Below are 15,264 nucleotides of genomic sequence, written 5' to 3'. Positions count from 1 at the left end.
AGGAGGAGGAGGCGGAGCGGCCGGCGGCCTCCCGGCGAGGCGATAGGTAACTCCTCTGTCTGGGCCCAGGTTCGAGCAGGGAGCTCGGGGCCGCCCCTTGTGCGAGCAGCCGGATGCGCCTCCGCTTGGGGCCTTTGTCGGGGACCGAATATTATTTTAAGGACGCGTAGATCTGTTTGCCTAGATAAGCGGTTTGGGCACCTCGTCCCCTTTTTACAGCGTCCTGGGAAGTCGCAGGTTATGGCAGTCTTTTCGGGGGGTAGTTGAGTGCTTTCACGGGCTTCTAAAACATCTATAAGCCGCTGACCAGGGCCTCGAGGTCTTTGCAAGTTAAAAAGGTGTAGCCGGTCCTGTCATGCTTTTAAGTGCTGCTACAGACTAAAGGGCTGCTTTGCCTAGTGCGGATAGCGGTTTCACTTGTGTGCATCACGTAGTTCTTGTTCCTGTGGTTTACTTTCATCCCCTTTTAATTATATGCAGACTTGTCTGTTCCTCAGGATCTTCTCTGCTTGACAGGAGAACAGATAATTCTCATTCCTCCCTTTGTCGCAGCAGGGGGTGCCCGGAATATGACGTTTGCAGTAACTGATGGTGGATGTAGTTAGCAAGACTGAACTGACCTAAAAGTGCCAGTGGTCTACGGGAAGGTCACGGGGCTGCAGTGTGGTTTTCAAACTTCAGTGGAGAGCACTGAAGGAATAGGCACTGCGCTACTTGTCTTAGAAGCATTTCTTGAAAAAGGTGCTTAAAGTCCAGCAAAAGCGTTCAAATCCAGTTCAGAGCGAAAAGGATTTTGGCCAGTTCATGGTCCCTCTGGTTTTGGGTTGTTACTCTCTTTTTGCTCCTTTCCAATAAGCAAATTTGTTCACATCCCTCGAAGTTCTGTAGCGCTGTGTTCATACTACTGTGTGTCTGTGCAGCTTGAGGTGCTGCTTGAAACAGCTCTGGGTTTTTGGTCCTGTTGCTGCGGTAACCCCTGGCAGTGGTAAGATGCTACTGAAGGCACCTCTGTTGGGGCCTGAGTGGGAACAACCTCGTTAAACTCCACGGGCGCAATAGGTACTGCTGTCGTGCAGACGCTGCTGCTGAGTAGCACTGCTGCTTGTGCTGCAGTGGGCATCTGCCCAAGGCTCGTACAGCAGCTTCCCTGTGTAACTGCCAAGATCTCCAAAGTGTAATAATAAAAAACGCTTCATCTTGCACAGCCACTCCACGTATGCACACACTCCCTCAAAGACTTGTTGTTGTTGTTGTCCTCTTGAAACTACACACAAATCACCCACAGGCAGATGTTTAACTTGGGAAATGCAGTATTTGCAGAAGAGAACGGCTGAAAAGGCGGCCTTGTGAAACGACGTTAGGCATTTTCAGGCTTTCCTTATGGATCAGTGTTATGCCTGATGGCATGAATTAATTGAATATATGGTAAACGATAATCACGGTCCTTAATCAGACTTCAATTCTAATGCCAAATGTGACTAATCTGATGAAGGATACTTATTTAAAAACAAACGTGCACTTGAAATCAGAGACTCAGAATCGGAGAAGGGGTTAGGAGGGACCTTTAAAGGTCATCTAATCCAACTCTCCTGCAGTGAGCAGGGACATCTTCAACTAGAATCCCAGAATTGTTTTGGTTGGAAGAGGCTTTTAAGATCATCGGTTCAACCCTTCACCCTGTTCTGCCATGTCATGTGAGAATGTGGTACTTTAAGAAGTCTGTTATTTTAATTATTCTGAGGAAGGTTGTAGCTGTGATCATTTCAGAGAAGGGTCCTATGAGGTCAAAGTCTCTGTGGCTCCAAACACATCGTCGGTGTGCCACGGAGCGTGTGACCGGTAGCTGGGGTGCATGCTGAGAAGGACTGGGCTCCCCTCCATGCTCTGGTGCAGTCCGAGAGCTCTAGACACAGTGCTGCAGAAGAGGAGAAATATTCCTCCTTACACTTCTTCATATGGAGCTTGTGTTTTCCTCTGTTTAATCTTTGTTTTCTCTTACTTGTATACGATAAGTTTTTAATTTATTACTGTGATTTATTTTTTTGAGAAGTTAACAGCTTCAATTTTACTGGTACAGAAAACACATAGTAAATATTATTTTTCTTAATTCATTCCTTCTACGAATGCTTTTCCCCAGGTTGGTCTAATATGTCAGCGTTATTGTAGTACGAGGTGTCGTAATGCAAATCAAGCGCAGCAAAAGAATGTCTTGAGGAAGTATCCCTGCCCAAAACGTCAAGTCTGGGCAGGGTTGCGTTGGTTTCCTGCATTTGAACGTGTAACGCTTTTATCCCTATCTCTGATAACCTTTCGGAGAGTTATTTTCTACAGAACTGGTTATTATGCATTCTGAAGCTGAATCCCATATTATGTGCCTGTTCAAAGCTGTCTCCATTAAAGTTTTGGTCTTTGCTGACACTGTAGCATGGAAGCCCCGGAGTGCAGCAGAACATCTTGGACAACACTGGGCCCAGGAGCGCTTGACCTGCGCTGGTGCCACGTGTGCCCTGTCTGTGTGTCAGGGTGTCCTGTCAGCTCCACTGTGCCACACCTCTGTAGCAGCACGGTATAAAGAGGCTTGGCGGCTGGTTTTCCATGGAGAAAACAACCCTTTTCCAGGTTAGTTTCAGCATGATTCAGCTCCCCTGGGCACGTCAGGGCTGGACCAGCGAGCGGGTCTGTAGCGATGCATGCTATATTCTTACGGCGTGCCTGCGAGCTGGAGTGGGAAGAATCACCTGAACGCCAATGTGGTGTGCAGTGGGACCCGTTTATTGTTTACAATACTTCTCAATTTATAGACTCGTATTCACCCGACTAGCTACATGGTGATTGGATAGTGTCTTTGTCACACAGACAGCATGCATCTCTTAAGGCACTATGGTTGGATAAAAGAGGTTAGTCCACGCGCAGTTACTGTTTTGGTTAGAGTTAATCAAACAGAGGCTAGCTAGAGATATAATTTTCCACACGATAGTTCTGCAGATAGGGTGTGTAGCGAGACCCGTTTATTGTTTACAATACATCTCAATTTATAGACTCTCGTTCACCCGACTAGCTACGTGGTGATTGGATGGTGTCTCTGTCACACAGACAGCACGCATCTCTTAAGGCACTGTGGTTGGATAAAAGGCATTAGTCCCCACGTGGTTACTGTTTTGGTCAGAGTTAATCAAACAAAGGTTAGCTAGAGATATAGTTTCCCACACGATAGTTCTGCAGCTGGGTTTCGGCTGCTGTGTTCCCAGAGGAAGTTTCTTCTGTTTCTCATAGTTCTCATTTCTGCTAGAATGATACCAACATGGCTCCTGTAAGCATGCGCGCACACATACGTGGGTAGCAGCGGGAGGGGAAGAGTAGGACAAAACTCCTTAGCACTAACATTGTCCCCAAATGCCTTGTATCGCAGAAATACATTCTAAAGATAACTGAGTTGTAAGATGTTTTGCAGCAGAGTATTGGTGCTCCCTGTGAATGCATACTTTTATATTGATAAAAACCAGATATGCTTAAAGGACTTATTCCAGAGATTAACATGATGTGCTCGTTTGGATGCCTCTCTGTAGGCTGAACTCAGCAAACAGAACGACTCACTGTGGTGAAGTGTGTACGTAGGTAGATGTTTCCAGAGCCCGTATGTCCGTATGAAATACTGACGTCTAGTTTCACTGTTTTGTTGTTAAGGAAAAATAAAGACAGGCAGATGAATTCTTATGAAGAAATCTATTGGTATGTTTTCAGGTTTTGTTGTCTTAGAGCCTAATATACTGTTTCACTTACGAAATAGTACATGTATAAAATATTATAAAAGATATTTCAGGCCCGGGGCTAGAATTGCTGCATTATTCATGAGCAAAGAAGTTATGAGTTATGCAAGATGTTCTATTAAAAGTCTGATAGGACCTTGTTTAATGTCATCAGGTTTTGTATCCAGACCATGTTAAGTGTGTTTTCTGTGGAAGCTTTTTAGGGCAGAAAACCTTACTTATTAGAGTGAATGGATTCTTAATGCTGAGGTTGCTTGAAACCATGAATCCAGTTCTATAGGACTTGAAAGAAGAAAAAATATTCTTGATTATGCTGGGTTCATGCTAAAGGCCACTGGTCACATGGAGCCGCTCAGTGACCGAGGTGGGAATGTTCGTGTTAAATCTCTTGTTTTCCCTTGGTTTCCGTATGTGAGAAGGAAGGTGACACTTTGACAGGTTTGCTTAGTTCATAAAACGTAATGCTTGAATCTGACCCACAGTTTGGAACAGGGGAAAGAAAACCCACCAACAAGCTAGAATTTAACAAGTAGAACAAAAGGGGGATGGTCAGAGGTACGCTATAAATGCCATTTGTCCCTTCTGAAAATCACTACAGAAGTAGAAAAATGATGTCATTGTTGTCACAATATGCCATAAAAGCAACGTCATTTGTCAAGGCAGTAGGATGGCTGAACTTTTCAATCACATATTTTACAGATAAAATTCTCTTGCTTTTCTCATTTTTAATTCAGGCAGGCTGAAGACCCTGATACAGCAGGGGGCAAGAAGGAGTCCCCTTTGAAAGATAATCTTTCACCATGGGAAGAATGGTTCATTGGCAAAGAGAAGGAGCTACGTGCCCGCTTACAAGCAAGAGCTGCAGAGGTGAGTACATCTGATTGGCTTGATGTTGTGTCTAACAGAAGATAGCAAGCACAAGATTTATTTATTTTTCTTTTGGTTGTGAAAACACAAGTAGTTTTGTCCATTATTTTTTAGTGTCTTAGGCCTCTGTAATGTTTGTGTCTGACAAGGCTGGTGTGATTTATGCTATGTGCATTCTCTTTTGCTAAATGTTATGCTTCGTTGAAGTGGTGCTGTATAATATTTGCTTATCTAACTGTCAGGTAATGGTTTGAGTTTAAAGGATTAGAACATATTTATATAATTGGTACCTTGATTTTCATCCTGAGTACGTATGCCTACATGTAGGTAGTGAAACACGATGGGGCGTGTGCTGGGTGTAAGTATGCCAGACTACCTGGTTACATATGAAGCGCACTGTTGTTACCGCTCTGTCTGTAGTTACACAACTCTCTAGTGTCCTTTCCCAGGGTAGGTTTCCCTGTCCCAGCATTTTTTTTCCCCTCTGTCTACCTTTTGACCCCTTGCAAATGAGCAGTTCAGAATGCTGGGGCTGTGGGAAGATTAGGTGAGGGAGCTGTATCTTTTCTTGATTAATATGTTTGTAGTTGCAGTTGATGAAATGATAGTGTTGTTTAAATCAAATTGAAAGTATTGGGTAGTGGTTAGAACAATCATATCGAAGTTAGATCATTTCTCTCTTTAGTTACTGATTTACTGTTTGACCTTGAGCAATGTTCTCGCCTTTCTGTGATTCACTTTATCTGTAAAGCGAACATGACATACAGCTGGTTTATGTGGGCTACCTCCTGTTGTTTATAGAACACCCACCGCTGGAAGGTTCTGGAACGGTCTTTTAGAGGTCACCGTAACTCCAGTATAGTTTGTTCAAGGAGTATGTTCTGATCTGTTCATATTCACCATTTCATGACTTTCCCCGTAAATTCCAGTGTCGTAATTGTCTGTACCTGTTTTAAGTAGAACCAAAATAATTTCCGGTCTCATGCAGAAAATGTGGTTTGTGCACAGTCTTCTCACATGGTGTTGGAGAGGAACCAAAGCAGTTTATCCTTGTGTATCACACCATAGCATTCACACAGTACTACATGTAATCTAGAAGGTGTCTCTCTTAAACATGGTTTAGGAGGTGAGTCCCTCGCGGGAGAGTACTATTTCCCGGAGCTGTTGCTGCCTTCCTGAATCCACTATGCCATGTACATTTTAAGTATTGTAGAAGAGTCTTGCTGCAAACTGAGATGCTGCTGACTAAAAGGGCATTTAAGTAAGCTGGAGACCGGTTTGTTATGTTGAATTAACACACATATTTCCAGTTCATATTCTAAAAATTACACATTTCTGTTGTTTGTATTTCATAATATCTCTGTGCTGACCGTCATCCATTTTTTCCAAATCCTTAATGAGGGCAAAATATCAAAATCTAATGGTTACAGTGTTTTAACTGCAGCGCTATTTCCGGTGTTGAGTGTACTGGTGGTGTAGGTTGTCACCACAGATTTAAGAGGTATACTTTTCCTTTGCTTAGGAAATGAACATACAGCTTGAGAAGACGAAGCAGAAGCAAGAATGCGAAAGGAGGAAAAGGATAGCTGAAGAGAAGCACAAGGAATGGGTCCTGAAAAAACGAGAAGAGGTGAATATTGCTTTGACTGCAAATATTCTAGCTCGTATCATGCTGAAGTAAAAGTAAACCTATGTAAAAGTACTTAGACTGTTTGGACAACCATAGTTTTAGTTTGCTGAATGAATGGCTGTTTTAACTGAAAATCATAAAAGCACACCCACCCATCAACAACATTTTTCCAAGACTGATTTCTTTTTTTTTTGTAAGGTACAAAGAGATTTGTGTTCTGAGCAGTCAGACGCCTGTCAATTGGCCTACATCTTGTGCAGTAGCCTCCCATAGTTACAGCTGGGGTTCTGGTCTCCGTACACCCTACCCTTTCTGACTTCCAGGGTTCAATGTCCGAGCCTTCTGGGTGAAGTGTACGTCTTAACTGTGTTGTGCACCAAGCAGAGCCAGAAGAAGGTTTTAGCTAAGTACCAGTGAACAGACAAATAGTATGGTAGAGTTTAGAGGGATAATTGAGGTGTGAGGGCAGATTCAGGAAATTCTCAGTAGACCACAGTTAGCAGTTGAGAATTCCTTCTTCCAAAAAGTCGTATCTGAGTGGGGTCAAACATTTTTTGTAAGCTCTCTTGAGAGGCACGCCTCAGTCAGAAGCAGACAGAATCCTGGCCTCAGTGGGACACTCTGCAGCTCCATGTTACACAAAGCAAGCACATATACTTGGGGGCAAAAATAGGAACGTTTGGGAAGCTTGGGCTTGTTCAGCCCCTGTTAAGTTGTGGGTGGATTGGTCTGTAGCAATACCAGTTGTTTACCATTCTGTACTTCTGATTCTGAATAAAATGAAATTTGACTAAAAATGTCACAATGGAGTTAGCCAGGCTAGATATCCAGACCACATACATCTGTTTTCACCATTTTAGAACTCCTTCTTCAGATTCAGTCTAGAACCGCTGACATAACATGTGTTTGGTTCTAACCTTGTTACTTTTAGTCTCAATGTGGACTGGGTGATTGGCATAAATCCACCCCAAAACCAATCCTGCTCCAAGAATTTATTAGGATGTAGAAAGGGTCCTCCCTTATTATAGCACACAGCAAAGAGTGGATTTATTATTCAGCATAAACAATGCCACTTGCCTCTCCTAAACTGCTAAGTAAACTATAGGTGACTCAGTGGCTTGAAAGATTTTGGGCTGCCTGTAAAATGCAGTTTACTTGTTCTCCTGCTCCCCCCCTCCTGCTTCAACTTCTGTAAACTTCAACCTATTCGGGTTTTCCAAAGACTGTCTTTGTGGATTTACACATTAACTGCTTCTTTTCTATTGGCAAAGGGAATAGGAGGTCTTTTTTATGGTAATCACATCAGCCCTGAGGACAAGGGAAAGAACATATTTGTGTCTGAACTTTGTCATATTATATTTTGGAAGAATAAGGTCATCCTTAGGCCATGTCCCAAGCTTTTACCAAAAGCAATCTGATTTTCATTTAAATCAGATGATTCATTGGCAAGTCTTTTCTGGAAACCTCACTCAAATCAAGAACAAACTGGACTTAAAAGCGTAACTGTCTTTAGCTATTAACTTTTGTGCTGCATAGGCCTTAGCAGTTCAAGCTTTCACAGGATTAGCTGTCGATCTGGACACAGACTGGAGGATAAATATGTCAATTCAAAGACTGAGAAGGTGTTTAAAACTGTGTGAATGTTTCACGTGAAGTTTGAGGTTAGATTCGTGAGCATTGACAGGTGCTATGATTTTCTTGGGGAGTGTGTTTACATCTTGTATTTGGCAAAGCTCACTTCATTTCCTCCCAGAAGCATCAAGAGATGCTCCTTGAGGCAAAACTCAGAGAATTCTCTGAACTATGCAGTAAGCACTCACCAGTTCCTAACTGAGCCCCTGTGGGGGGACTGCAGAGATGCTTTGCTTGACAGGAGGGATTGCTTCCGGGACCGTTACCTCTGCGGTCTCCACCAGTCTCTACCCTTTCCCGGCACTGAGTACTGTTCTGGCGAAGGAAGGAAGGGGTGCCTGAGCACACACAAAACTTGCTTCTTCATCTTGAGCATTCAGCACCAGGAGACACTGCTGGAAAAATCTTTATGCCGTGAATGTGAGATACATTTATGTCAGAAGGAGAGTGTTTGTATGTGCATAAAAGAATTCTGCTGGTTTTCTGTATGCCAGCCAGTTTTCTTGTGTTTTGTTGCTTGGTGATGTCAGTTGTGATGCTCTGACTGTTAAAAATGGTCCTTTAGGGTCAGGTTAGGAAGGAAAGCTTGACCGCTCTTTTTGTTCATTGCCAGCTTCATTTTTTATTCTACATTTTAATTTTTATATATTTAGAGCTATATATTATGAATTTTTTTATGCTTCCAATCATTTTATGTAAACTATTTTTGAAAATAAAGGAATCATAACAAATTAATATTCTGCCATGTAAATATCTTCTGTGATTGTAAAGGTTGTAAATGAACTAGCAGTAATATACTGACGTATGAGCTATCAAAGAACATTCTAAGATGTGAAATTATTTTATGCAAATATGGCAAAATTTTGCAGTTCTCGAGGAATTAAAAGCTTAATAAAACCATCCATGAGGGCCTATCATGGTTCTATCAATGTCTTTACAATTTTCAGTAAGACTAGATCTCTGCTGGACAAAAATAGTCTAACTTTCTCCTAAGTTTGAATCATTTGTGGTCACACAGTAAACTGTCTACTTGACTCGTTTTGTTTTAGATGTAACAGAGCTCTGTTTTTAACAAGTCACCAGAGCATCAATATTTTAACTCTAAAATATGTCCAAACATGCTTTTGATTCCAGAAAAAAATTTGCTTGAGCTTAAGAAGATTTTGTCTGTAAATAAAACTGTTATTTCTGAGTTACCGTTAGATTTACTGATAAAAAAGAGGAGGGTAAATGCTGAGCAAGCAAAGCTGGTGTTCAGGGTCATGTTTTCATTATTAAAGTAACCTTGATTTGTGTGGTATGCAGGACTGGACAGAGATCAGCAGAGCCAGTAGAATCCCTCTTAATCCCTCTGGCATGTTAAAATGTTTGCTTGGTTGCTAATTGCTGCATTTAGACTCTGGTTTGGTGAGGAGCTCTATGTAGGCAACTCATAGCTGAACTGTGGGGTTTAAAACAAAAGGAACTGATGTCCTCGATCTCCATCTCATCACAGAACTAAGCCTGAAATAGCTATTGAGCACTAATTACTGTCTCACTCCTTCAGGTTAGAATTAATGCCTGGGACAGCTTTTTTTCTCTCTGTCTGTCCATTCTGACCCTTGACATGTTTTTTTTTCCTTTTCTGTAATTTTTATTTTTAAAGTTACACTAACTGAGGGTTAGTGCATTGGGCAAATGCATTAACATTTTGAGGAGGAGTAAAGCTGGTAACAGGTCAATCTGACATCTGCCTGTGTCATTTATTTTGCATTGAGACGGGGTAACTCCATTGGGAACTTGTAATTCATTATGCTAAGTATAAGTTTTATTAAATTTTGAGTACAAAGATCTATTTTTGTGAATAGTGTAGAACCTGAACTACTTTTATGCTGGGAGTGGTAGGTGTATCGTTGTGTGGTTGTGTTGGTTCCTAAGGCAGTTTAACTTTGTAATGTTTCTATCAACTTTTTCTTACGGTGATGTGTTTAAAATCAGCCACTGCATAAAGATCCCATAGCGAGCTCACGTGCCTACTTTTTATATTAATAAGCAAGTTGTTTCTTCTGCTATTTTGTCAGTAAAAGTCTTGAAAAACTATTAATATCCTTCGAACAGTTCTTTATTACCTCAGGAAAAAAGATTATTTTTCCTTTAGGGAAAAATGACCTGGCTCCCACATTCTTCCAAGATTTCTGTTCAAATTCAAGAACTAGGGCTTAGATTAAACCTTTGAAAAAATCTCTTAAAATATTAGACTGCAAAATACTCGGTATGGGGCTGATTTTGAAAATCCATTCATATGTAGCTCCTTCTGATGTCATCTACAATGATTTTGTAGCTGAATGTTTTCTCAGAAGTTGGATATATCCAGTGGGGCTGCAGGTTAACACGCTGCAGTGCTCAGTAAGGCCTGAAGCTGAGCAGTCTGCAGAACGTTCTGAACTAATACACGGTGCTCACGTATCAAGGACAGACAAAAGATGAAGTGTTGGAAGGGGCCAGAAAGGACTTGGACCATTCTTAGTGGAATTAAGTTTTCTGTTGAAAATAAAACTAAGAAGGGTAAAGAATGGCTAGAAATTATCATAAAAAAAAGACCTTCAAAGCCTATCAGTTGTGTTTACATGCTGACTCCCTGTAAATACTGAACAGATCAGTCAACTTCAGCCGTTTTCTCCACCACTAAGTTTAAAAAACCCAACCACCACCCTCACCTCACACCCCAGAACCGTATCTTGGAATTTTTTGGATCGCTGGACCTACATATGTGATGTCTTTTGAAAGTCTCCTCTCCACAGCGGAGTCTTTGTGACTTGTGTAGGTATAAATGTTTGTGTTAGATACTGTTATGGGTTAGCGCCCATAGGCAGCTCAGCCCCACACCGCACTGCCCCCACAGTGGGATGGGGAAGAGAATCAGAAGGGTAAAAGTGAGAACTCGTAGGTCGAGGTAAAGACAGTTTAACAGGTAAAGCAAAAGCCGCATGCACAAGCAAAGCAAACCCCGGAATTCATTCACCTCTTCCCGTGAGCAGGCGTGTTTATCCATGGCCAGGAAAGCCAGGCTCCATCTCCCATAAGGGTGAACTTGGGAAGACAAGCGCCGTCACTCTCAACGTCCCCCTGCTCCCTCCTCCTTCCCTCAGCTTTTATTGCTGAGCAATGTGTCCCGCAACACGGGATATCCCTTTGGTCAGTTGGGGTCCACCCTCCCAGCAGTGTCCAACTTCTCACGCCCCCCAGTCTGCTCAGTGTTGGGCAGAGAGAGAAACAGAAAAGGCCTCAAAGCTGTTAAGTGCTGCTGTCCTGTTAGCAACACTTTTTGGTCACAAACCAAAACATAGCAGCGCAGGAGCGGCTATGAAGAAAATTAACCCCATCCCAGCCAAAACTCCATACGTTTATGAGATATGTATATTTACAAGAATAACTGAAATCTCAAAAGCGTTTTGCTTGAATCCCAAAATAACTGTAATTCTGAAACCTGGGTTGTTGACAACTTTGTCTTTAGTCTTTAACTGCTGTATTAATGCGATAGCCAGCAAAGTTGCAAGAGCTCATTATTCTAATGCCAATGTTACTTTAGGTGTAGTGTTCAAACAGTTCCTGCACTGGTGATTAGAGGATAAGGCATCACTTTTTTCTTTTTTTTTCTTAAAAGTAAATATAAGCAAAGCAAGTGTTAATCATAGAACTTGGATGTTCACCTTTTTATTGTCCATTTTTTCATGAAGTCCCCATTACTTACTGAAAAGTATAATTTTAATGGAAAATAGATACAGGATGGGAAAATTCTGCTTTGGTGCTTTTTCATTGAAAATTTTGTTTTTACCATTTACTGAAGGCTGATTGTCTTAATAAGAAGGAAAAAACAGCAAGAAGTATGAAAGCCTAGAACCAACACACTGTAAAATAGTGAATGACGATGTTCTTGGAGCAGACTTCCCTTTCTTGGTGTGCTGTGTGACTCCTTCCAGAGCAGAGACGTAGATTCCAGCTCTCTGGAGTAAGACTTTCTTCAATGCACGCTCTACCTCACTGTTGTGATTACAGAGCACAGGTTGTTCTGCAGCTTGAGCACAACTTTCAAGTGAAAAAGTCATGCTCGCTCGTGCTCTCTTTCTTCCATCCAATGAGTTGTTAATTATTTTGTGAGGAGTGATACTGCTTCAACAGAAGAGGCAGAGAATCCTGTCATCCCAGCCTGCAGCCTGGTGGATGGAGTCTTCTCCCTGCAGTGGGACACCTTAGTCTGAATCCCCTCAGGTGGAGAGGGAATGAAATCCGGATCTTCCCTGTCTTCGGTTACTGAACTATTGTTCTGAGTCACCGCTGTGGTTGCTGCTACGTTTGAGGTAGAGCCTGATGTGCGGTGATTTTTGCCAACAGTTTAGACTAGGAAGAGATGCTGAGATGGTCACCTTTTTCAAGACTGAACTCTGTCAGGAAATGTATTTGTGAGGGAAGCTTAAATATCTAACGTCAATAATCTTCAACCTTGGCATCCAACTGCATTTAAGAATTTAAATTTTCTGTTTAGGTGCCCAAGCCTGTCTGTACATAGCTAAACTCTTTTTTTGTAACTCAGGGCTTAATTTCTTAAGGTTTTTTTTCCTGCATATCGTGGGACTTTCAGCACCTAGACTTGGAGTACTTCACAGGACAGTCTTTTCTTTTCCCCCCTCTTTTTTTCAAGCACACTGTTGATGTGTCTTTACACAAAAGTTCTCTGTGAGGTCGCGCAAGGCCAGTGCCATAGGTATAATTCTGTGCCGTACCCGAATCTTACTTGTGTCCAGACTTACCTTTAGATTTCTGTGAGTACAGTAACCTAATTTCTCACGGTTAGTGTTAGAATGAGTTTTAGACAGACTTGTGGAGGAGGAATTCAGGGTGACTGTTGTGAACCTGCCCGCCAGTAGACAGCTGCAGGTTGGTGTTGTTTCACTGACCTCCTTTCTAGCCTCTTGTTCTTCTCGCATGCCAGTTCCAGAGAGACTAAAGAAGCATTTCTGTGGGCTGGGCTTGGTGACTGAGCAGTGTAACAGAGCTGAATTGAAAAACTGATAACAATTGGCCGAGCAACCCAGATTTCTGAGGCAGTTTAAATGTGATTGACGTTCAGGATTATTGTGAGGATAAATGGGGAAATTTGGGTGGATGTTCTGATGTTGGCAGTGTGGACTTTAACTATACTTCACCATCGGTCAGCATAAAATGATGCTAGAATATGGTAGCTGTCAGGGCAAACAGCTGTGAAATAGGACCATCAGTTATCATGGAAAGGTGTCAAATTATGCGGAACGGAAAATGGGAAAGGATTTCTGCGAGAAGTATCTTAAAAATACAAAACAAACATTAATTTCTGAAAATATTTCAATTCAGTAAGACTCTACATAGAAAATGCAGAACAGAAAGCAGCTCTGCACTTTACCCTTTCCAGCCTCATGTAATAATTGACGTGAAAATACAGAAATAAGTATTTCATGAATTTTCTTCCAGTTGGATAGATTTTTTTCTCTGTTTCAATGGCAATTGGGCTTTTTTCTGCCTGGAAAATCCTTTGATGTTTCTACCTTCTGTCAGGAAGAAGGTGACATGCATCTTCAAATCGTAAATTCCTTTGACAATTCTCCACGTGTACATAGGTCAGTTTTTTCTTTAAAGTTAGTGGTTCTGCCGATGCGACGTTGATTTGGTACTGACTCGGTGAGACACGTGCTGCCTACTGAGTCGCTGTCACTGCTCTGAGGACGGCTGGATTTGATTTGGGTGGGGGATTTCCAAGTACTGACCTAGGCCAGGCGTGTTGGGTTCTGAGGCTTGATAGGATCACAGCCCAGAGCTGACCCTGCAGGGCGGGTTTGTATCGCTTCGCCTTAATAACGGGCTTGGGTGGGGTGGCAGGAGAACAAGCCTTTCTTGCAGTGAGTAATGGGTTATTTTACGATCAATACCTTAATTTGTGTAATACCTGTAATCATATTTTAAAGTGTGTGTGAATTTACTAGTGGTTTAGTGAATAGATCATGTCTGTCTTGAACACAAGATCAAAGAGAATTTCTAAAACCCAATCTGACAACACCAAGCATAAACAAATATGGATAATTTCCCACAGCCCATGTATACATGGAAGGAGAGGGGAGGGCTGAGGAACATGTCCATTAACACACAAATGCCTAGCATTTTTGATAGCCTTTTATAAGGGAAAGTAGCACAGGGGGAGGCTGGGAAGGCCAGGGTGACAGGGGCTTGACATGGAACAGGTTATTAAAGCAGCTGGGAATGTGGTGTACGCCAACTTCACGAAGGAAAAGCTGTTCTGTGCGTGAGAGAAAGAGGAAGCGTTTCTGATTTGTCGGCAGAATAATTTCTAGGCAGCTGCAAAGTCTGCGGTTCCACAGGGAGTCTCCCTATCTTAAGGATGTCTCACTGGAAGGAAAACTTAGCGGTAGTCTGGCTTTCCTGGCAGCGTGTGCGGCATATCATTGTTTACATAGGACCTAATTTAACTTCAGGCCAGCCTAGATGGTGGCTAAACTCATCTGAAGTATTGTGATTAAAGGTACGTAATTTAAGAAGCTTCTCTGGTTTTTAGTACAGTCCTTAGAAGGGTTTTAAATCTATTTTCTGCTTATAATTGTTGTCCGTTATTGAACAATCCCCCTAGGCATGGAAGGGGCCTATTTTTTCAATTTTCTCCTTTATTTATTTTTATGCTTGTTATATGATAAGACGCTTAGCTAAAGACTCTAGTTTTGAAAGATCCTTAGTTTTATAACTTGCTTTCATGTACAACAGGGATAAGCCAGCAAATAAAAGATGTGAAATCTTTGTAAGCCTTGGCCAATGGTTTTAACTCCTGGCTTTAGCGTATCTCCCATCTACATTAATGCTTTTTTATGTGTCCCAGCTACCGTTGTCTCAAAACTTGAGTTGCGGGGAGTATTTGGAAGTGAAGGGACAGAGCAGCTCTGAATAAAAAGAGATTAAGATTTTAGATGAAGGAGAAGGAAAAGCTTAGACAATTGGTTATTTGTTTTTCAGGCAGGAGATACTTACTATCTACAGAATTTGCCAAAAATAGATTATTTTTCCTTTTTAACTTATTTAAGGATGGGAGGGTTTGTTTCACGTTAAGGTAGATCTTGTTTCCATTTTATTAGTATAAAAGCCTTTCAGAATCTCAACTTTCTTCTTTTTCCAGAATGAAATAATTTTTTTCATTGGTCTTAGTTGTAAATAATAATTTTATCACAGGTACAGGCCTTACAAACAGTAACCATATGAATATGAAACCATATTAATAAGGCCTCCATTGTTTTGTAGTTCTGTGGACTTTTACACTCCAGAATATGCACTGAAACTGGAGCGTGTTTGTGTCTG

General features: G+C 41.7%; 1 protein-coding gene across 1 annotated transcript in view; it reads left to right on the top strand.

Annotated features, from left to right (window-relative positions):
* Nucleotides 1-6,159: 6,159 nt before the first annotated feature.
* CCDC34 (coiled-coil domain containing 34) overlaps nt 6,160-15,264 on the top strand; it is an 11,286-nt gene continuing 2,181 nt past the window's right edge. Inside the window, exon 1 of the mRNA XM_010132859.1 lies at nt 6,160-6,264. Coding sequence (XP_010131161.1) covers nt 6,160-6,264 — 105 coding nt within the window. The remainder of the gene's footprint in view (nt 6,265-15,264) is intronic.

The sequence above is a fragment of the Buceros rhinoceros genome, unplaced genomic scaffold (assembly GCF_000710305.1).
Source record: "Buceros rhinoceros silvestris isolate BGI_N320 unplaced genomic scaffold, ASM71030v1 scaffold12660, whole genome shotgun sequence".
NCBI lineage: Eukaryota > Metazoa > Chordata > Aves > Bucerotiformes > Bucerotidae > Buceros > Buceros rhinoceros.
This window is presented reverse-complemented; position numbering and strand designations above follow the sequence as displayed.